Raw genomic sequence first — 22,336 nt, 5'->3', positions numbered from 1 at the left:
AATGAGAGTGTTTCTTCTTGCTCAAGGTTACACACAAATATACTAAGTTACAATATCGCTAAAGTGGTGCAGAAGAGGTACCTATAACAAATTTAAATACTTGCAGGTTGATGCGGGTTCATGCAATACTTTAACGCAAGGTCTTGCAAGCACTGACATATAGCAGCATTAATTTCAACAGTGTTGTAGGGTATTGAATTACTCAACCCTTTTAGAGCCCTCAGAAATGGCTTCTTGTTTGCCTACCCTACCATTTACCGATCTGCTGATACTTCAACAGCACAAATGCAAGATGTATTCGACCAAACTATTGTACATTCTCAATTGCCTGGAAAGCCAGACGTAGTATTTCTGCTGGCAAAAGCTTTGTTTTTGTTTCCCTAAAATATTGGCACCAGCAGACGGTGATTAAACAAACAAACAAAACTTCCCCAATAAAAACAAAGCGGCGTCATTTCCTCATTTATGCTACATCTTCGGCAGTATATTGTCCCTTTTTTGCTGTTGTTGTTTTTGTGTTCTCACTTTGTTTTGTTTTTGTGGCAACTGCATTTGAGCTTTCTTGTTATGCTTCATTGAATAATGCCGGTGTTTTATGCTGAGAGAGCTTTTGGTGCAGAGCACAGAGTAGTTGTGTTCAGAAAATTATAACATCTGTTGTTAATTTTTTTTCATCAGGGTTGGGAGTTTTTATACACCACCACTATGGTACAGGGTATAAAACTTAGTGCATTTATTTGTAATACCCAGAAGGAAGAGAGATAGACCCATTGATAGGAATACCGATTGATTCAGAATCACTTTCTGATTCGATTTAGCCATGTCCGTCTGTCTGTCCATGTTAATTTGTGTACCAACTACAGGCCGCAATTTTCAGAATCACTTTCTGTCTGTCCATGTTAATTGTGTACAAACTAAAGGTCGCAATTTTCATCCGATAGTTTTCAAATTTGACACATACATTTTTTTTGACGTAGATACGAAGCCTATTGAAATTAAAAAAATTGGTTCAGATTTGGAAATACCTCCCATATATATGTTCGTCCGATTTTGTGAAATATTGCAATAAAGTGCTCATTTGTTAACCGATTCTCTCGAAATTTGGCAGACAGAGTTTTTTTATGACTCCCGACATTACTGGTAAATTTCATAGAAATCGGTTCAGATTTAGATATAGCTTTCATATATATATCGCCCGATTTTCACTCTTAGAGCCACTGCAGACTCATTTATTGACCAATCTTCCCAATATTGTGTACAACACTTCCTCGACGACTACCACAATATCTATAGAGCTTGCTTGATATCGGTTTGGATTTAGATATAGATCCCATATATATGTTCGTCCGATATTGTGAAATTTTGCAATAAAATGCTCATCTGTTAACCGATTCTCTCGAAATTTGGCAGGAAGGATTTTTTTACGACTCTTAATATTACTGGTGAATTTCACAGAAATGGGTCGAAATTTAGATATAGCTGCCATATGTGTGTATCGCCCTATTTTCACTTCTAGAGCCACTGCAAGCGCATTTATTGTCCAATCTTGCCAAAATTTTCCACAACGCTTTCCTTGGCGATAACCACAATATCTGTAGAGTTTATTCGAAATCAGTTCAGATTAAGATATAAGTCTCATATATATGTTTGCCAGATTTTCAGTAATTTGCAATAATGTTGTCATTTGTCTACCGTAGTTATTACAATTTGAACCTATTTGCTCGAAATTTGATACGAATTGTTTAATAACCCATCTAAAAACATAGGCCGGGGTCCATAAAATTGATTTAGAATTAGATAGCTCCCATTTTGTTCTTATAGGATACTTGTGGGGTATTATACAGACGGCACCGACTGACTTTTGCCTTTCCTTACTGGTTTCTATCAGGATTCACTAATAGAAGGTTAGGTCACATGCAAAAACACAAAGTGGATAGGCCCCATAAACATCATTAAGGATGTCAAATCTGACGATTGAAAATGTCATCATATAGGAGAAAACGTAAACAAAGAATGAATGTAAAAAGAGAACAAGTTGACATCCTCAATGCCAAGTACAGCCAAATATTAAAAAAAAGTATATCGGCTGATCGCTTGGCTTAACCTTATTCAGTGAATCCTGGATTTCTATATAAAAAAGTAAAAAATCATTAATTTCGGCTGCTACGAAGTTTCAATTCCCACCACATCCGATATACATAATCTCATTACGTCAAGTCTGGTGAAAATACACCATCTATGAAAACTTAGCAGCTATATCGAAATATGGTCCGAACTGGAGCCAACTCACCAGGGACGTCAAGGCATCCCACTCAATTTATTGTTCTAAACCATAAAACGGGAGATTGTATATAGTCTGATCTACACCATATAGCCTGATCTAGACAATACTCGGTACGAACGTCAAGGGACCTAACGCAACTCATTGTACCAAATTTCAGCGTCTTTTATGGACCCTATACCTTCCCAATATAGATCAGTATATATGACAGCTACATCCAAATATTGACCATATAAGGCACGGATGTCGAAATCTCTTAATAAATGTTCCTTTTATGGGTCCAAGAACTTAAATCTGGAGATCGGTATATTTGACTGCTATATATTTCCAAGTATAGCCCGATCTAGTTCATATAGAATGGTTGAATGGGGATGTGGAAGAGCTTAATACAACCGCTGTGCCAAATTTCAGACGAATCGACTAACAAATGTGCCTTTTATGACCCCAAGAACTTAAATGGGAAGATAGGGGGCTATGTCAAGATATAGTCCGATATAGCCCATTTCCGACGTCTGTGCATATTTTCAGCTCAATGTCTCCATCTATTTTTATACTTACCACCATAGGATGCGGATATACTAATCTAGTCATTCCGTTTGTAGTACCTCGAAATATTCGTCTAAGACCTCATTAAGTACAAAAATTTTCTTGATCGTCTCGACATTCTGAGTCGATCTAGCCATGCCCGTCCGTCCGCCCGTCTGTCGAAATCACTATAGCGGTCCAACGCGTAAAGATAGCCATTTGAAATTTTGCACAGATACTTAATATTGATGTAGGTTGTTGGGAATTGCAAATGATTTCAGATTTGGATATAGCTCCCATATAAACCGATCTCCCGATTTGACTTCTTGAGCCCTTGGAAGTCACAATTTTTGTCCGATTTAGCTGAAATTTTGCACGTGGTGTCCTGTTATGACTTCCAACAACTGTGCCAAGTACGGTCCGAATCGGTCCATAACCTGATCTAGCTCCCATATAAACCGATCTACCGATTTAGCGGATAGGCCATAAGGGCATATACAACCAGGAGGATAAGATCACGAACAGTCTTAGAATGTAAAAAGGATGGCACGATCCGCATAGTTTTGGTGCCGGGCCATAACGGAGTAACTGGGAATGACTAGGTAGACAATTTGGCAGTGAAGGCAACTGGCGTCAATAAACTTGGCTAACCCGAAGTCTTTCGGGTCGACGCAGTCCGAGTTGAGGCCGTGGGCGACGAATACGCATGTAACCCTGTGGAACAGCGTAACGGTCGGTAGGGCGGCAAAAAACCTATGGGGAGATCCAGATCGTAAGAAAACGACGCTGTTACTGAAAGGTAGTAAGACGGGACACATAGGACAACGAGCTCACTTATGTAAAATCGGCAAGTGATAGCATGTGTAGGGCATGCGTGGAAGATGATGAGACGTTGGAGCATTTCCTTTGTCAGTGTCCAGCTTTCGCGTCCAACAGATACCGGTACTTAGATGGAGACACAATGCCAGACATGCACAAACTTAGGGGAGTAGTATTGAAAACAATTAAGGATTTTGTAATTAGCACGGAATTCCAAACATACAATTTTCTTTTTAGAGGTTACTTTTTTTGGTATTAAGAGCGCACAACAAGCCGATTACTGGCTTAGGTGTATGTCCATAGTCGCATGTCGCGGCGGATTAATATCTGCACCCTCTTTTCAACCTAACCTAACATAACCTAAAAGGAAGTATGCGTGCCAAATTTCTAGCGCCTAGCTTTATTCCTTCGAAAGTTAGCGTGCTTTCGACAGACGAACGGACATGGCTAGATCGACTTAAAATGTCAAGACGAAGGTGTTACAAACGGAATGATGAAATTAACGGACCACACAATAAGTAAAGCTTTTAGTTGCCTTCCTAGCATAAATGTCCCTTTGTGGACATAATCATAAGAGTATGGAAGAAATGAAGTTGTTTTCAAACACATAAACTTCGTCAGTGTGTTTTCCTGTAAGTGTGTTAAAGAAGTTGTCAGTTTTTGAAAGTCCTTTTATATGCATGACATCACCATCTCCTGCAGAGAGCCCTTATTTGTTTAGCAAACTTTCTCACCACATGGGGTCCACTGCGATATCTTTAAATTGAACAAGATAGTTCAGACAGAGAACTGCAGCATAAAATTTAATTTTACAATTGTGAAATTTGTATACATATTACAAATATATATATATAACTTAACGTAAAATTAATGTTTTACGGGATACCTAAGGCTCAAAGGGAAGGGATGAGAGATGGTCTATTGAAGTAGTTTTTCAATCATAGTATGTTATGAATTTGTCAAATATTTTTCAATTCAGTCTGTTTGGAATATCCCAGAAGTTCATTAAAAATATTCTTTCTTTAAATAAATTCTTTTATTATTCAAACTCAATTTCTTCTTTATTCCGCAATTCTAAGAGGTTATGTGTTTTCGAATATCTCTGGGAGAACTGATTCAGAGGAATGGTACAAGGCTTTGAAAGAAGAATTGAAGTCGATGGAGAAAAACAAGGTATGGATAATAACAAATCTGGCTAATAATGTAAAACCTCCAAAACGAAATGGGTATTCCGTTTTAAGTATGACGAAAATGGACTTCCAGTAAGATATAAAGGGATTTTTACAAAAGTATGGTGTAAATTGTACTCAGTCTTACGCTCCTGTGGCGAAACTAACAACAATAAGAACCGTTTTAGCAGTTGCCATGAAAAAGAATTTATACCTAGAACAGCGAGATGTTAGGACTGCCTTTTCGCACGGTGTTTTGCAAGTGGAAATAAATATAGTTATTCCAGAATGGGCTTCAACAACTCAAGGTAATGCGAGCAGATTGCTTAAGTCACTTTAAGGTCTAAAACAAGCTCCAAAATGTTGGAATGATACTTTGAACGATTTCTTGGTTTATATTGGATTTCAAAGATCAAAGCACGTCTATTGTCTATATACCAAATTTGAAAAAGGAAACGATAACATGTACATCATAATGTATGTGGATGAATTATTAATAGCTGCACCAAATATTACTTCTGTTAACAACTGAAAATGTGAATTGTCGAAACAATTTGAACTGTCTGAAAGTGGAAAATTTAAATTTTTCCTGTGAATGAAAGTTGAAGTACAGAATAATATATTGATGTTGTCTCAAGAAGCTAATAAATATTAAAAATGTACTGCTGAAGTTTTCAATGGAAGAGTATAATCCTGTGAAAACGCCAATGGACAAAGGCATGCAATTAAGAAAAACGGAAAACTCAAACATTGACAAACCTTACAAAGAACTACTGGGAAGTTTAATGTGCATTATGCTTTGCGTGAGACCCGATATATGTATGCTATCATGTTGGTTATCTTGGATGGTTTCAACAACAGCCTTCAGAACATTATTGGAAAGCTCTTAAAAAGGTTCTAAGATTTTTGAAAGGGTCTATGAACCGAAAACTTGATGCTGTACCCCAGTAGGCATCATCAATGACATAAATGATAGGAAATCTGTCAGTGGATATATTTTCAAATTATTCGGCTGTACTGTATCCTGGTCCAGTAAAAAACATCAGACTGTTGCAACATCTTCCAGCAAGGCGGCATATATTGCTCTCAGTTCAGCAGCCTCAGAAGCAGTGTGGATCAGAGGGCTACTTCAAGATCTACAAGTTATCAAGCATGAAGCACAATGGATCAATATGCATGGCTTCAAATGTTGAAATGAAACGAGCAAAGCATATTGATATCAAACATCACTTTGTCCGTGATTTAATTCAAAAACGAATAATTGAAATCCAGCCAATATCAACCGCAAATCAATTGGCAGACATTTTCACAAAATCGTTAGATAATATATTTTTTAAGAATCTATGCAACTGGATTGGATTATATGATTGAGAGGGGGTTTTGAAGTCGTTTTTCAAACATAGTATGTTATGAATTTGAGCAATAGAAAATGTACACTTTTGTATTCTTGTCAAATATTTTTCAATTCAGTCTGTTTGGGGTATCCTAGAGGTTCATTACAAATATTCTTTCTTTAAATAAATTCTTTTATTATTCAAACTCAATTTCATCTTTACTCCGCAATTCTTAGATGGTCACAAATTGTGGGTTGAGAAGGCTCCAAGCTTATGACCTATAAGCTTCAATTCAAACATGAAGATGTATGTTTATTTGCTGCCGTTTTGGTAGAACAGAATTGTGACTCCTCGTATCCGCCATGATACTGTCTCCGTCTGATTAGAAAACATGCTGATAGTCCAAGAACTCATTCTCATCCTCCGGTTACAAGTTATCGTATTGATATTTTTATACCCACCACCGAAGGATGGGGTATATTCATTTTGTCATTCCGTTTGCAACACATCGAAATATCCATTTCCGACCCTATAAAGTATATATATTCTTGATCAGCGTAAAAATCTAAGACGATCTAGACATGTCCGTCCATCTGTCTGTTGAAATCACGCTACAGTCTTTAAAAATAGAGAAATTTTGCACAGATTCTTTTTTTGTCCATAAGCAGGTTAAGTTCGAAGATGGGCTATATCGGACTATATCTTGATATAGCCCCCATATAGACCCATCCGCCGTTTTAGGGTCTTAGGCCTATAAAAGCCACACTTATTATCCGATTTCGGTGAAATTTGGGGCAGTGAGTTGTGTTAGACCCTTCGACATCCTTCGTCAATTTGGCTCAGATCGGTCCAGATTTGGATATAGCTGCCAAATTGACCGATCCTCCGATTTAGGATCTAAGGCCCATAAAAGCCACATTTATTATCCGATTGCGTTGAAATTTGGTACAGTGAGTTGTGTAAGGCCCATCGACATTTATCGTTAATTTGGCTCAGATCGGTCCAGATTTGGATATAGCTGCCATATAGACCGATCCTCCGGTTTATGGTGTTAGGCCCATAAAAGACACATTTATTGTACGATTTTGCTGAAATTTGGGACAGTGAGTTATGTTAGGCACTTCGACATCTTTCTTCAATTTGGTCCAGATCGGTTCAGATTTGGATATAGCTGTCATATAGATCGATTTCTTGATTTATGGTTTTGGGCCCATAAAATGCTCATTTATTGTCCGATGTCGCCGAAATTTGGGACAGTGAGTTAAGTTAAGCCCTTGATATACTTCTGCAATATCGCACAGATCGGTCCAGATTTGGATATAGGTGCCATATAGACCGATATCTAGGTTTTAGTTTTTGGGGCCATAAAAGACGCATTTATTGTCCGATGTCGCTGAAATTTGAGACAGTGAGTTTGGTTAGGCTCTTCGACGTCCTTCCTTAATTTTGCCCAGATCGGTCCAGATTTGAATTTAGCTGCCATATAGACCGATCTCTCGATTTAAGGTTTTGGGCCCATAAAAGAGACATTTATTGTCCAATTTCGCTGAAATTTGGGACAGTGCTTTGTGTTAGGCTCTTCGACATTTTTGTGCAACTTGGCCCAAATCGGTCCAGATTTGGATATAGCTACCATGTAGACCGATATCTCGATTTAAAGTCTTGGCCCCCAAATAGACGCATTTACAATCAGATTTCACTGAAATTTGACACAGTGACTTATGTTAGGCTTTTCGACATCCGTGTCGTATATAGTTCAGATCGGTTTATTTTTAGATATAGCTAGTGTACTTATTAGTATTTGGTCCAAATCGGAACATAGTTGGATATAACTGATATGGGACATAAGGTATGAAATTTTAACCGAATTTTGATGAAAGGTGGTTTACATATATACCCGAGGTGGTGGGTATCCAAAGTTCGGCCCGGCCGAACTTAACGCCTTTTTACTTGTTTTTCTTGTTAATGGCAGTATGCACCTTTGGCGAAGTTTTCGTTACCATAAAAAATGCATAGAGATATCCTAAGTAAAATTTGCGTTACCGATACCGTTACCGAAATTTTCACTTGCAGGTACGCAACTCAAATAAAATTTTCTTTGTGTTACAAGGTGATATTATAGTCATTGGAAAATTTTTGCTTGCAACTATAAATGAAAATGGATATGTATTTTGATTGTTTCATGAAATAAATTGATAAATAAAATAAAAACGGTTAAAAAAATAAAAACGGTTAAAAAAATAAAAACGATTAATTTCAGTTCATATGTGCTTAGAGCACCGTTGCGCAAAGGCTAGGTTAGGTTTAAGTGGCAGTCTGCCATCAGACTCACTTAAACGTTTTCGTCCATTGTGATACCACTGGAACAGAAAAAGAAAGATGCCTTCTACTTCCTACCGTTAAACCATCCAGATCGCTTTCAAAAGCCCAATAACTTGCGAATGTTCACATCCGCTAAATCAGACAGGTTCTCAAAGAAATGAGAACCTAAAGTAGAACTTCTTATGACCGCCAGAGCGGGACACACACACAGAAGGCGTTCTATAGTCTGTTCTTCATCGATGTCCTCACAGCTTCTGTAAAAGACGTTACTGGCAACCTTCAGTCTGTCAGCATGTTTTCCGATTAGACAATGACCTGTCATGACGGACACAATGGCTGAGACGTCTGTTCTAGCCAGTGACAGCAAAGCGGTAGACCTCTTCTAATCTAGATTAGGCCACGTAGTAATGCTCACAGCCGCCTATTTGTGGTTATCTATCATTCCACGTAGTTTTGGAACGCTCACAGCCCTCAATTTATGATTATATATCATTCGTTGTCCTTCGGGCCTGGTCCGCGCAAAGGTTGGACTCGGCTATAAAAAGGAGCTCCGTTAAGGCCAAAACAGAATAAGCGCTGAGTTGAAAAATGCAACTCTGCAAACATCATTATATGAGAAGTTTGCCCCTGTTCCCTATTGGAATGTTCATGGGTAAATTTGCATGTACTTTTTTGGTCTAACATGATTAAAAATCGAGCAAAAAAAAAAAAAATTATAGATCGATGTATGCCGCCATCTTTTAGACTACACAACTTTTTTCCAGTGGAGACATAAATGTCTTTACTGCAACCGAAAATTTCGTACTCCACTTTAAGTGGCCGCGAAAACCAGGCATCGACATAGAAAATGCTCCAACCTCTCATTATCTTCCCCACATGCCCTAGACATGCTATCACTTGACGCACCTATTTTGCATTAGTGAGCTCGATGTCCTGTGTGTCCCGTTGTGATACCGAAATATATATTGACCTCCTTCTTATTTCCTTTCAGAAATAGTCACGTCTTCTCATGATACGGATCTCCCCATAAGATTTTAGTCGTCCTAGACGCTCGTCTGCGAGTACCACTGTCTGCGCCAGGAAATTGGGCCTTACTTTGGGTATTCGACCGGGTGGTATAAAGCGAGCGGCTGCAGCGTTAATGATTTCTCAGAACTTTCTCTCAGCTACCAGCATATTTGTGAGGGGTGTCACTGAAGCGGCGATTTGTGTATACCCTAAAACAAACGCAATCGTCTATTTTCTGATTGATAAATCATCGGCGCTCAAAGGTTATGTTGTCGGGTGGTCAGTCGATGGTGAATATTATGGCAGATGGTCTGATCCCAAAGAAATGACGGATTGCCTGGACACGTCACCCAGGAGATCAGGGGATGCAATAGAAATGTCTGGCGAGCTGCCAAACCTTCTCGTTATCCTAGTGGGGGCATCCTCATTCACCGCGAAAACGTGCAGCCTTCAATCTTCTCTGCCAAAGCCATGCCCTGTTGGTCGTTACCTAGGGGAGAATGCCATGAAATGTGGTGCGCAGTAAAATCTCCTAGAAAAAGGTGACTTTGGCCAGTCAGTAGGCCAATAATGCAGGGCCTGTTAATTTGAACATTAATTGGGACACAACAGCCAACCGACGGTATGTATCTCTACAGTACCGGACTTGACTGCTTTCCCCATACATTCTATGTAGGTGTCACTAGAGCCAGGCACAGGCTAGATGGGTCTATACTGCACGGAATGGTGTATCACGAAGACCAATCTCCTACCGTCCATTTCTTAAGCGACCCTTCGTAGCACATTGTATCCGATACAACTGTTTGAGTACATGTGTTTGTCAGCTTTGTCTCCTGGATCTGTTCTTCTGACTCATAAAATCTACTATCTCGTCGATCTTGCCTCGGAGACTGTTGCAATTCAATTGCAAGAATGATACACTTTCAGGCACTGGTCCGGCAATAGTGCGGCTGGGGTGCTGCTATTGTGTATATTGCCTCACGGGAGAGGTGGGGTCACATGGTACGACGACAAGGACGCAGAAGGCGACGACGCTTGTGACCCACTCCTGTGTATATTCGCACAGCACCTTGCAACATATTCAGAGTAACTGTACTCCCGTAGTGACGTAAGACCAGAGCAAGATCGGAATTACACCCACTCCATGCACCGGTTACACTACACCGACACTGATCGATGATGGAGGCTGTTCTGGCAAACCGAACAGAACCAGGGTCCAAGGTTCTTTTCAAACCCGACAGGGACCAGAAGCGTTCGGAGAAGGCACTCCAGGATGAGCCTCTCCCATGACGAACAAATACACTGAGGCGGCAGCCCTTGCCGATGAAGGACTCTATCGGGTCAATCCGATACATACAACCGGCTGCCATGGTATTGTGGAAAATTTTGTCATAGTTTGAGGTAAAATTCGTTATGCCATTGCCTAAAGTGATCTTTTAGATAAGTATTTGGAACATAACGCCACCCATCAGTGCCAACAGACCAGTGGGAAGCAACAAATTATAATCTAGAACCACGATAAAGAGCTAGGATTCGTTTGTCAATACAGCAAACTAGTTCGTTTCTTGTCTTTCTTCTTGTTATTGCTATAAGCCAGACATTGGCAATTGCCACAATAATAGCAGCTTTCCCGAAGTCTAGCATTTTTTGTTTGACCATGGTTTATATTAACCAAAAGAAGAAGTAACACCATAACAACAACTTATGTTTAATGCTACATGAGGGCATTCTGCTAGTAGTGCATTCCAAGTTAGCGGTTCCATTTTATGTTCTTACTCTCTTTGCTTCTATACTAAATGCTCTCAAGCCTAGCGGGGTGTAAGCAAAATGTAAAAATTAGCTCTTTTAAGTATAGAACAACAGTTTCATTGCTAGTCGATTGTTTCTCTCTCAGTTGAATGAGAGCAAAACAGATAATTACATAGGCCTGCTGCATACTTTCTGAGTTTGATGAAAAGCTTTTTTGTTCATACTGCTTTTGTGCCTATTGCTGATGAGCTTGCATGAACACACATTGTGCAAATATGTACGTATGCAACTACATATGTATGTATATACGCGTTGTGTGTTGTATTGATGCATCGTAGTGCTGTGCCTTCTGTTGTAAGAGCAGAACAGTCCACCATGGCTCTGTTTTGTTTGATTTGCGGCTTGAGAATACATGCTACGCGATTCTCAATGCGGCATTTGTTGGGAATGAGCTTCTCTGGTGTGCTTGAGTGAGTTTGTATGTGTGGGTTGCAATTGTATAATAAGCAGCCCCAGCACGGGAAGTGCTTTTTGTTCAAAGTCAAAGTTCATTGAACCAACGGGCATAGAACTTCAAATGCAAAATTGCCATAAAGCTGCCTGCCTGCCTGCCGCCTGCAACAATAAGCGACACAACACAACAGCAAAGTTTTCAATGCCAGAGGGAGATGCGAACCATTCGTTAGCACTGTTCTTCTCTTCCCCATCTAAAGTAAGCGGAAGCAAAATGCTTACACTCCACCCAACATTTGCAAAGCCTAAAGTGCCACTTGAGAATACAAATGAGAGGAAGAGCGAGCTACCATTATGAAGTCTTTAGATGCATTTTAAGAAAATATAGACATGAATGGACGTGAAACGATAAACCGAACGAACACTTAAAGATATCCTTGCGGTAATGTCACATCTTTTCGATTTGAAATTTTATCTGAGTATTGAATCTGTATGACCATCAACATCAAAATAGGATTATACTAACTTACAATAGTATATCCCGGCACGGAATAGCTATGAGCACCACACAAGCTGGAACATTGAGGTCAGATCTGTGTGGTGTTTATTGCTGTCATGAGAAGCTTAGCTGTGAGCTACCGGGCGCGTCCACACGTTTGCGGATAGTGGAATGCTCCATACGGAGTAGCTGCAACGGCAGTAGCGGACAATTAGCGGTATCGAGCGCAGAGTCTCAGTGAGAGGCCGGGCGACACCGGCTCATGCATAAATACTGAGTGCCTACGATGCTTGATATGACAAAGCGGGTTATTGGCACCTTTTAATAACCAATGGCCACCTTGTTCGCGCGGCGATCGGTCCTTTAAACAGGAACGAGCTTGCTCACATACGAGAGCGTGGCTACAACAACAACAACAACTATGTTCATTCCGTTTGTAAATTGCAAATTTGCCATGAACATTCCATTAAGGAACAGGGGCAAACTTCTCACATATCAGTCCGATTCACGTTTTTAAGCTCAATGATAAGGGGCCTCCTTTTTATAGTTGTAAAATTCCAGCCAAATCGGATAGTATTTGCGACCTCTAGAGGCTCAAGAAGTCAAGATCCCAGATCGGTTTAAATAGCAACTATATCAGGTTAAGGACCAATTAAAACCATAATTGGCACAGTTGTTGGAAGTCATAACAAAACACTATTTGGAAAATTTCAGCCAAATTGGATAGAGATTGCGCCCTCTAGAGGCTCAAAAAGTCAACACCCCAGATTGATTTATTTGACAGCTATATCAGGTTATGGACTGATTTCAACCGTACTCAACACAGTTGTTGGAAATCATAACAAAATTTCGGCCATATCGGATAAGAATTGCACCCTCTAGTGAAATTTGAAACTGGAAGTTGTGCTTAGGGTCTTAAGCCCGTAACAGGCGCATTTATTATCCGACTTCGATGAAATTATAGACAGTCCGTTGTTTCAAGCCTCCCGATATCAAAATTAAATATGGTTAAAATCAGACAATATTTAGATATAGCTGTCATATACACCTATCTGCTAATTAAGAGTCTTAAGCCCATAAAAACTGCAATTATTATCCGATATCGCTAAAATTTTAAATAGTGAGTTGATTAAAGCCCCCGATATGGGACTCAAATATGGCATAGATCATTCTATATTCAGATATAGCTGCCATAGAGACCGATCTGTCGATTAAGGGGTTTGAGCAAATAAAAGCTGCATTTATTACCATATTTCGCTGAAACTTGAAATACAGAGTTGTTTTAAGCCTTTCGTTATCACAAATATGGCCCAGATCGGACAATATTTAGATAAAGCTCCATATAGACCGATCTGCTGATTGAGGGTCTATGTATACATATAGTAACTTGTTTTAAGTCTCCCCACATCCGATTCAAATATGGTTTAAATCGGATTATATTCATATATATAGCCATATAAAACCTTCTGCGATTAAGGGTCTTACGCCCATAAAAAGCCGCAATTTGTACCCGATTGAAATTGTGAGTTTATTACAGTTTCCCGATGTGCGACTCAAATATGGTTCAGATCAGTCTAATTCAGATAAAGCTGCCATATAGAGCGATCTGCCGATTAAGGGTCTTGAGCCCGTAAAAGCTGCATTTATTATCCGATTTCATTGGTATTTGACACAGGGACTTGTATTATGCCTCCCATTATCTGACCAGCATATGGTCCAGATCAGACTATATTTGGATATAGCTGCCAAATAGACCAATCTTAACACGTTTTCACTTGTTTTTTTTCTGATTTTCTCGCCAGGATTCAAACTCAGGCTTTCGGCGTCATAGGAGTATAATCTAAACTCTGCGCTACGGTGGCCTCCTGCGAATGTTCACATCCACTAATGCCGACAAGTCCTCAAGAAATGAAAGCCTAAAGTAAAACTTCTTCTGCTTCCCAGGGAGAGACACACATAAAGCGGATGTTCTAGGGTTTACTCTTCCACGACACTCTTACAGCTTCTGCAGAGGCCGTTACTTGCAACCTTCAGTCCATCAGCATGTTTCTCGAACAAACAGTGACTTGTCATAACAGACAAAATGACTGACACGTCTATTCCAGCCAACGACAGCAAAGCGTTAGACCTCATCAAATCGTCTGCATATCCTACTAGAAATATTCCATCTCGCATCTCATCATTCCGGATATCCGGTCCCAGTATAGAACGTCTGTGCCCCTGCTGAAGTGTACTCATATTTGCGCGTTTCTTCCTTAGATATATAAATCAGTACCCTATTAAGTAGGTATATGTATCTTCTTCATTCTTATCAGAACTTACCTGTAGTTACTGATGCTTGTTTATGTTTATAAATGCGTTACATACATATATGTATATTACATAGGTACATGAAAATCTATATATGTATGTTTATTAGTCTACTGGACCATAAGCAAAATGTGCATTTTATTTCTTCGCTTTGTTATACTTGAACTTTCATGATGCCCCTTGCAGCAGACGAACGTTATTTAAACTTTCGAGAGAGTATAATTTCAAAATATACACAAGAGAGCGAGTGTTATAGTTCCGCTGAGTGCAATATGGACCTCTGTTTTGATTACTCTTGGCTATTGGGAGTAAACTTTTAGTAGTATATGCACACATCCATACATACATAGGCTAGCATTTGTGCAATTTGTTTTGTTCTGTGTGTGCTCATTACCTTTCCATGTTGTGCGTGTGAGAGTGTAAGCAATTGAATGGTGCTTTTTTACGGGATCTAATTTAAAGTTTTCATTGTCGTCGGCAAAGCCATTGCTGCTGCTGCCTCCGCCGCTGCCACGGTTCGTTCTTGTAGTTGAAATTGGAAATTGCATTATTTGTCTTCTGGTTGTTGTTGGTGGAGCATTGCAAAAAAAACCATTCAAAATAAAAAGAATGGTAATGGCTGCGAAAGAATAGTCAGCCAGTCATTCGAGTTGTAGTAGTAAATCGAGTTCGGGCAGTAAACAAAGAACACTCGGAAAGATCGTTCGCTAATCATTTCGCTGATACAACAACGAACAACGACCCCGTTAATCATAAGTCATTGATGAATATTTGGAAGAATTATGAATTAATTATAGCACGGTACTAAAGACGGTTAAACAAAGTCTATTGTTGAGTGAGTCAGTGATTGTAGTGAGTGTTTAAAGAAGACACAGAGAAAGAAGTCTTAGAACCAACTATGGGCGGATGTAATTAATTAGAAAACAATTTATAAAAGTTTTAAGAAATTACTGTGAAATTTTGTGAAAATATTCAGGGTCATACACGATTATTGAGAATTTTAAAAATATGCTTATGCACTTAGGTATGTTTTTTTTTATATATAAGCCTGCATACGCATGCATTTATGTGTAATTATGTGTGTATAATAATTTATAATAGAAGACATTGCCCTCTTACTCCAAATTCACCCCCTCTTTATGTTGGCTAAGCACAAAATAGCAGAAAAATCAGTTTATTCAACTATGAAATTGATGGCCATGGCTGCTGCTGCCTGCTATTAGTGTCGTCTGTCTGGTTGCATTGCTCTCGCCGCAAATGTTATGTGTGTGCATGTGTATTCTTGCACCATAAACTTGACCTTAAACTTGTTCGGCGAGTTCTTGCACAAAATCTGCAAGAGCATCGATGCAGCACTAACAACCAAGGCACCTCCACAGAGCAGCAAGTTAAAGCACAACAGCAACTACTCAGCAATATTTTGCACTGTGATGATTAAGACAAAAACAAACAAAAGTTAAATGTACCAAATCCAAAAACAAAACCATTTTACTTCGAACGACGAAGACGCCACAATGATGACGACGACGACGACAACGACGAGTAGTCATTAAATCGCACAACTAGACAGCAAAATTCAAGACAAAAACCCAACAATGGGGGGAGGCCAAGAAATACTCGTAGAGAAAAACAGAAAATGCAATCAAGTATAAGCGGCCGTGTAGAATGCATGGACAAAAAAACTCATGCACGCACCTACAAAAACATAGAGACAAGGCAAATAAACAAACAAACAAGCAAGCAAGCAAACCAAAAAAGAAAACATGGTGACGCCAAATTCGGTATTTTTAGACCAGTGTCAAGAAACGGCAACAGCAGAGATGGCAGCAGCAACACCACCACCACTATAACTTAATAACAAAACATTTTAAACATCCTTCGTTCACCATTTCCACCTTCTCTTCACCCAAGCAATGCGTGTTCTTGCAGCACACACACCAAATTCATGCTCAATTATGAGCTTTACTCAGTCCCAATTGCTTTGCTCACGAATTGCATTTGCAGCGCTGCACTGCCTGCATCTTATCAAAAAGCCATTATGGCATAATTCTGCCTTTAAAATAATAACAAGATAGAGTGAGAGAGAGAGGGAATGTATGAGAGAGCAAAGCAATCCAAACTTGAAATTTTGGCGAATCCAAGTTTAAAGCTCTTTTTCTCATCAGCAAGAAAAGCTTGTTATAGTTGGTCTTGTGTATGTTGGCGGAACACCGTCTTGGTGCCACCTAAGCCATTGGCTTTGGAATGGGGGGGATTTTTCCCGAAACTGGGATTTTTATGCCCCCCACTATAGGATGGGAGCATACAAATTTCGCCATGCCTCGAAATATTCGTCTAATACCCCATAAAGTATGTATATTCTTGATCGTCATGACATTTTAAGTCTATCTAGTCATGTACGTCCGTCCGTCGAAAGCAAGCAAACTTACGAAGGAGTAAAGTTAGGCGCTTGAAATTTTGCACAAATACTTCTTAGTAGTGTAAGTCGGTTGGGGTTGTAAATAGGCCATATCGGTCCATGTTTTGATATAACTGCCATATAAACCAATTGCGGATCTTGACTTTTTGAGCTGCTGGAGAGCGCAATTATTATGCGATTTGACTGACATTTAGCATGAAGTGTATGGTCCAAATGGTTCATTGCCTGATATAGCTCCCTACAAACTGATCTTGGATCTTGACTTCTTTAGCCGCTAGAATGCGCAATTATTACCCGATTTGGCTGAAATTTTGCACGAAGTGTTTTGTTATAACTTCCAAAAACTGTGGCAAGTATTGTCTAAATTGGTTTTATAACCTGATATAGCTCCCATATAAACTGATCTGCCAATTATACTTCTTGAGCCTATAGAGGGCGCAATTCATATCCGATTTGGCTTAAATTTTGCACATAGTGTTTTGTTGTGACTTCCAACATATAAACCGATCTCCCGATTTGACTACTTGAGCTCTTACAAGCTGCGATGTTCATCCGATTTGGCTGAAATTTTGCACATAGTGTTCTGTTATGATTCCCAGCAACTGTTCCAAGTTCAGTCCAAATTGGTTAAGAACATGATATAGCTCACATATATACCGATCTTGCGATTTGACTTTTTGAACCCTTGGGAGCCCTAATTTATGACTTTACACAACTGTGGTAAGTACGGTCTCAACCATGCATATACATACATATGTATATCCAAGGAAGAAACGCGCAACTATGAGTTCACTTCAGCAGCGGCACAGACGTTCTTTACTGCGAACGGATATCCGGAATGATGAGATACGGCGAACAGTGATGCGAGATAGAATATTTCTAATAGGATATGCTGACGATTTGATGAGGTCTACCGCTTTGCTGTCGTTGGCTGGAACAGACGTCTCAGTCATTTTGTCCGTTATGACTAGTCACTGTCTATTTGAGAAACATGCTGATAGACTTAAGGTTCCAAGTAACGACTTCTGCAGAAGCTGTTAGAGTGCCAACGAAGAGTAAATTGGAAGATCGGTCCGATAGTCCGATTTGAACCATATTAGAGTCGGATGTCGGGAGGCTTAATACAAGTCACTGTGTCAAATAATAATAATCTGAGATACGACCCTGCTCAACATTTTAATTTATTGTGATAGCACAAAATCTTGGAAAGGAAAGGCCTTCTGTGTTAGTTCTTACCATTACACCATTACACCAGTCAACCAAATATTAAATCTTCTCTAAATGTTCTTAATTTTTCAGCCGCTTTCAACAATGTTAACAAATGTCCTCCCATATTGAATTGCACCAACAAGTACCACAGCAAATAAATGGCTAAGACACGAATCAAAACAACACCAACACGTATGCAAAAGGAGGCTTTAACAGCCTCGGCGGCGGTAAATACATCCACCAACAGTAGAATAGTCACCGAACATGTCCTTAAGGTTTGTTAAGTGCATTAAAATCTCTTGCAGTCTTAATTTGATATCATTTTTTGTTTGTTTTTTTTCCAGAAACGACTTTGTGCTTTAACTCACAACTCCAATGGAGCCAAGGAAGCAATACAACAGCAACAACAGCCCACAATAATTGTACAACCACCACCGAAACGTACCACCTCCATATCATCTGCCACCTCGACAATATCGCATACCAGTGATGGCCCATGCAGCAGCATTGAATCACCGCCCCCGCCTAACAGTTGTAGCAGTGGAAGTAGCAGCAGCACCAGCACCATCACCACTTGCAATGGTCCCACCATGGATGAACTTACCGAGAATGCCATAAAAACATTGAATGCTGGTTTGCTGGCTAAGACCCATGCCTTGGCCCTAAAAAATCGCAAGGTCTATATGATCACAGAGAAATGTGATGACACTAGCCTAGGAGGAAATAATAGTTGTGGCGGGGGCATGGGTAGTAATATTGGCATTGGTGGTGGCAATGCAAATGGTGCAACCGGAAGTTTGAAGACGGGTGGAGCTCAAAAACGAAAAATGTACTTAATAATGGAGGAGAAAGAGACTGAGGACAAGACGGCTGCTAACGGTGGTTTCAGGGGTGATAGTCAGGCGGAAAAGTTTCTAAAATCAGAAGGCATCAGCAATGGCACCACCAAGAAACTGACACTTTTCACCGACACCACCAATGGTCAATTGCCACAGAAAATAGAGAAAATCCTGCCCGAAATACTCAATTGCATACAGGCCAAAGGAGCTGCTGCTGCAGCGGCAGCTTGTAGCAGTGCTACTCTCAATATTGGCAATGGTTTAGCAGCCACCATTGTGTCTAGCGCCAGTAATGGAGCTACAAGCCATAATAATCGGTCTACTACAAGCCTAGACCAAAATGCAAAAGCCTTTAATGGCAATGACAACGACAACAACCCAAAACTACGCTTAAAAGCCGACAAGGATAATAACGAAAGACTGCCTTTAACACTGCCACCAAAAAAGAACCGTACCAAAATCATCACCACACAAATCATACCAGTCAATCAGTATCATCAGCAACATCATCATTCACCGTCCCCTACGCAGGATCATATAAGCTCTAATGGCGATTTGAAAATAGCCTCCATTCCGGCGTCCACTTTGAGCATAAATGCCAATGGTAAAACACCAGCTTCTGGCCATTATGCCAGAGCAATCGACAAAGGTGAAAAATCAAGTGCCACACCGGTCATTGTTAATGCCAACACGCTAACGACAATGGCCAACAGCAATAATGGTAACATCTACAGCAGCAATGGTGCTGCTGGCAACACCACCATCATCAAGGCGAACAGCAATAAGCAAAGTTCAAGTACAACAGCAACAACGAGCACAATAGCAACCACAACAGCAACAACGACCACCAACCAGATGCATAAGAATATCAATCTCTCCACGGATTTTCTTTTCCTTATGAAAATGTTGCCAAAACTGGAGAGTGTTGCCGAGCCGCACAAGAACTATGTCAGAGCTTGCATTGAGGACATCATCAATCAGTATGCGCCTGCACAAACCACATATGGGGATCAATGAATTAACGCAGTATAAAAGCACGATTTTCCGTGCTATAAGTTGATTAAGGTACGTTTGTGGGGAAAGGTCTTGGATAAGATAATTTTTTTAATCACATATCATTAAGTATTGTCCAAGTGAAGTTAAAGCTCAATGATAGGGGACCTCATTATTTTAGCCTAGTCCGTACGCTGTGCCGCAAGGCGACACCTTTTTTCAAGCAAGCTTTTACATTCCTTAATACCCTCACAAATGTCGCGAGCATAAGGAGGGGATAACCACCGCTGACAATAATTGTGTTCGTGCCCTCAAACATTTGTTACTGGAAGTCGTTCGCCTACTTTATTTGCCAGCAGAAGAGAAAGGGGAGAACGTAAGAGCGAGCAGAAACTCCAGAGTTTGGCAATAGAGCGCCTCCAAATTTCTACTTTAGGGTTTTCCCAGTAGAAATTTGCAGCATTGAACAGCTGTTTTATGAAAACCCGCCGGTTAATTCAAATAAATAGCAAAAAAGAGTATAGGCTAATCTTGCTCTCCTGCACATTTTTACTGGAAAGTACACGAACAGACCTAATTTTTATGATGTTCTCACCTGGATTCGAAATCAGCCGTTCATCGTCCTTGGTGTACATGCTTACCTATGCGCCATGGTGGCCTTGGCAATCTGGCGGTCAAGTCCAAATTCACACTTACCCATCGCCTCTCTCTTAGCCATCCAGAACAAAGCCTCTGGTGGGAATTGAACCCCGCATCCGGGCTTGCCTTGGTTTGACAATGTCAACGCAGAGGATCTTATTGCGTCTTGGCCTGCTAGAACTATGCCGCGCAATCGATTTCTTGTAAAAGACTTCTCAGAGATACCTTAGCCGCATATAAGCTCATCAGGGCTCGTTCGTCTCATTCCCGTCAATGTAGCTCCTTCGTAACCAAAAATAAGAAATTACAATGCGTATATACCTGAGCCGCATATAAACTCATCAGGGGCTCGTTCGTCTCATTCTCGTCAATGTAGTTCCTTCATAGCTAAAAATAAGGGATTCCAATGAGTGCAGTCATAGGGCCTATCGCATATGGTGTGAATATGATCCCAGTCAGCGACCACTTGACGAATATGAGCAGTTCGTCTATAACTCTCCGGTTATGCCAGAGAGTTATGTCCATCTTCTCACCGGCCATCCCCCTTTTAATAGGTTTAGTTCTTTGACATTTTGCGAGACGAGACGAGACATTCATAGCAGGAAACCTAGTCAACGCTATGCCATGAGCCTTTTCAGGGTTTCTATACCCTAAGCATTTCTATCTTGCCGTTCTCGTATTCAAGGACCTGAGCCCGTTGTACTATGCGCATAAATCCTACGTTTTCAAGTGAAGTATCAATCGCGGCCTTCGTAATAGCAAATACCTCCGTCTCAAGGGCCGTGCACTCACCTAAAAATCAAAACGACTTGGCGAGTGCCTATGAGTAAACTCTTACAATCCCATGTCAAACCTAGTCAACGCTAAGTCATGAGTCTTTTCAGGGTTTCTATACCCTAAGCATTTCTACCTTGCCATTCTCGTATTTAAGGACCTGAGCCCGTTGTACCATGCACATAAATCCTACGTTTTTAAGTGACGTATCAATCGCGGCCTTCTTAATGGCATGTACCTCCTTCTCAAGCGCCGTGCACTCACGTAAAAATAAAAACGACATGGCTAGGTCGTGGCAGCCGGTTGTACGTACCGGATTGACCTGATGGAATCCTTCATCGGCAAGGGCTGCCGCCTCAGTGTACAACACACTGCTACAACAACAACAGTAAACTCTTATTTTCTTCCCCAACTGCATCATCAGTGAGATCAGTTCGAGATCTGAAACTCCCCAAAGACAACAATTGCCGCCCAATTTTAAAGTAGAGAATGCTTATACGGAAGATCCAATTCCGAATCTGTCTCGGTATCAGGTAGTCGGATGCTTTTCTCAACGTTATATAGCATTCTAAATGAAGCTGTGGCCACCGTAGAGGTTAGAATGTCCACCTATGACCCTAAACGCCCGGTTTCGATCCTGACGACAGCGGTGGTTATACCCTCCCAATGCTGTCAACATTTGTGAGGCATTATGCCATGTAAAAAACTTTTCCCAAGGAGGTGTCCCTCTGCGGCACGCTGCTTGGACTTAAAAGGAGATCCCTTAGCTTGAACTCAAACTTGAATGGGACAGCACTCATTGATATGTGAGAAGTCTTGCCATGTTCCCTAATGAGCAAATTTGTATTTACCACACCCTTCTAGCTTAATAGGCTGCGTTATCAGCATTCCAACAAATCTATGCCAGCGGCATAGATCAGGGATTACGTTACAGGCCAGTCTTTGTGTCTACTCAAGCTCGCTAATACGGCTCTCCTTTCAACAGATTTCAACC

General features: G+C 40.4%; 1 protein-coding gene across 9 annotated transcripts in view; it reads left to right on the top strand.

Annotated features, from left to right (window-relative positions):
• Window positions 1-22,336, top strand: part of LOC106083974 (serine-rich adhesin for platelets) — a 307,710-nt gene that overhangs the window by 284,259 nt on the left and 1,115 nt on the right. For 3 of the 9 annotated variants that reach the window (XM_059361135.1, XM_059361134.1, XM_059361130.1), the window contains exons 2-3: window positions 18,188-18,372; window positions 18,442-20,001. In XM_059361135.1, the coding sequence (XP_059217118.1) occupies window positions 18,256-18,372; window positions 18,442-19,953 (1,629 nt within the window). In that variant the 5' untranslated portion in view covers window positions 18,188-18,255 and the 3' untranslated portion in view covers window positions 19,954-20,001. The other 6 variants (XM_059361129.1, XM_059361132.1, XM_059361131.1 and 3 more) reach the window with 6 other exon arrangements.

Source organism: Stomoxys calcitrans, chromosome 1 (assembly GCF_963082655.1).
Source record: "Stomoxys calcitrans chromosome 1, idStoCalc2.1, whole genome shotgun sequence".
Classification (NCBI taxonomy): Eukaryota; Metazoa; Arthropoda; class Insecta; order Diptera; family Muscidae; genus Stomoxys; species Stomoxys calcitrans.
The sequence above is the reverse complement of the archived record's forward strand: the minus strand, read 5'-3'. Positions and strand labels throughout refer to the sequence as shown.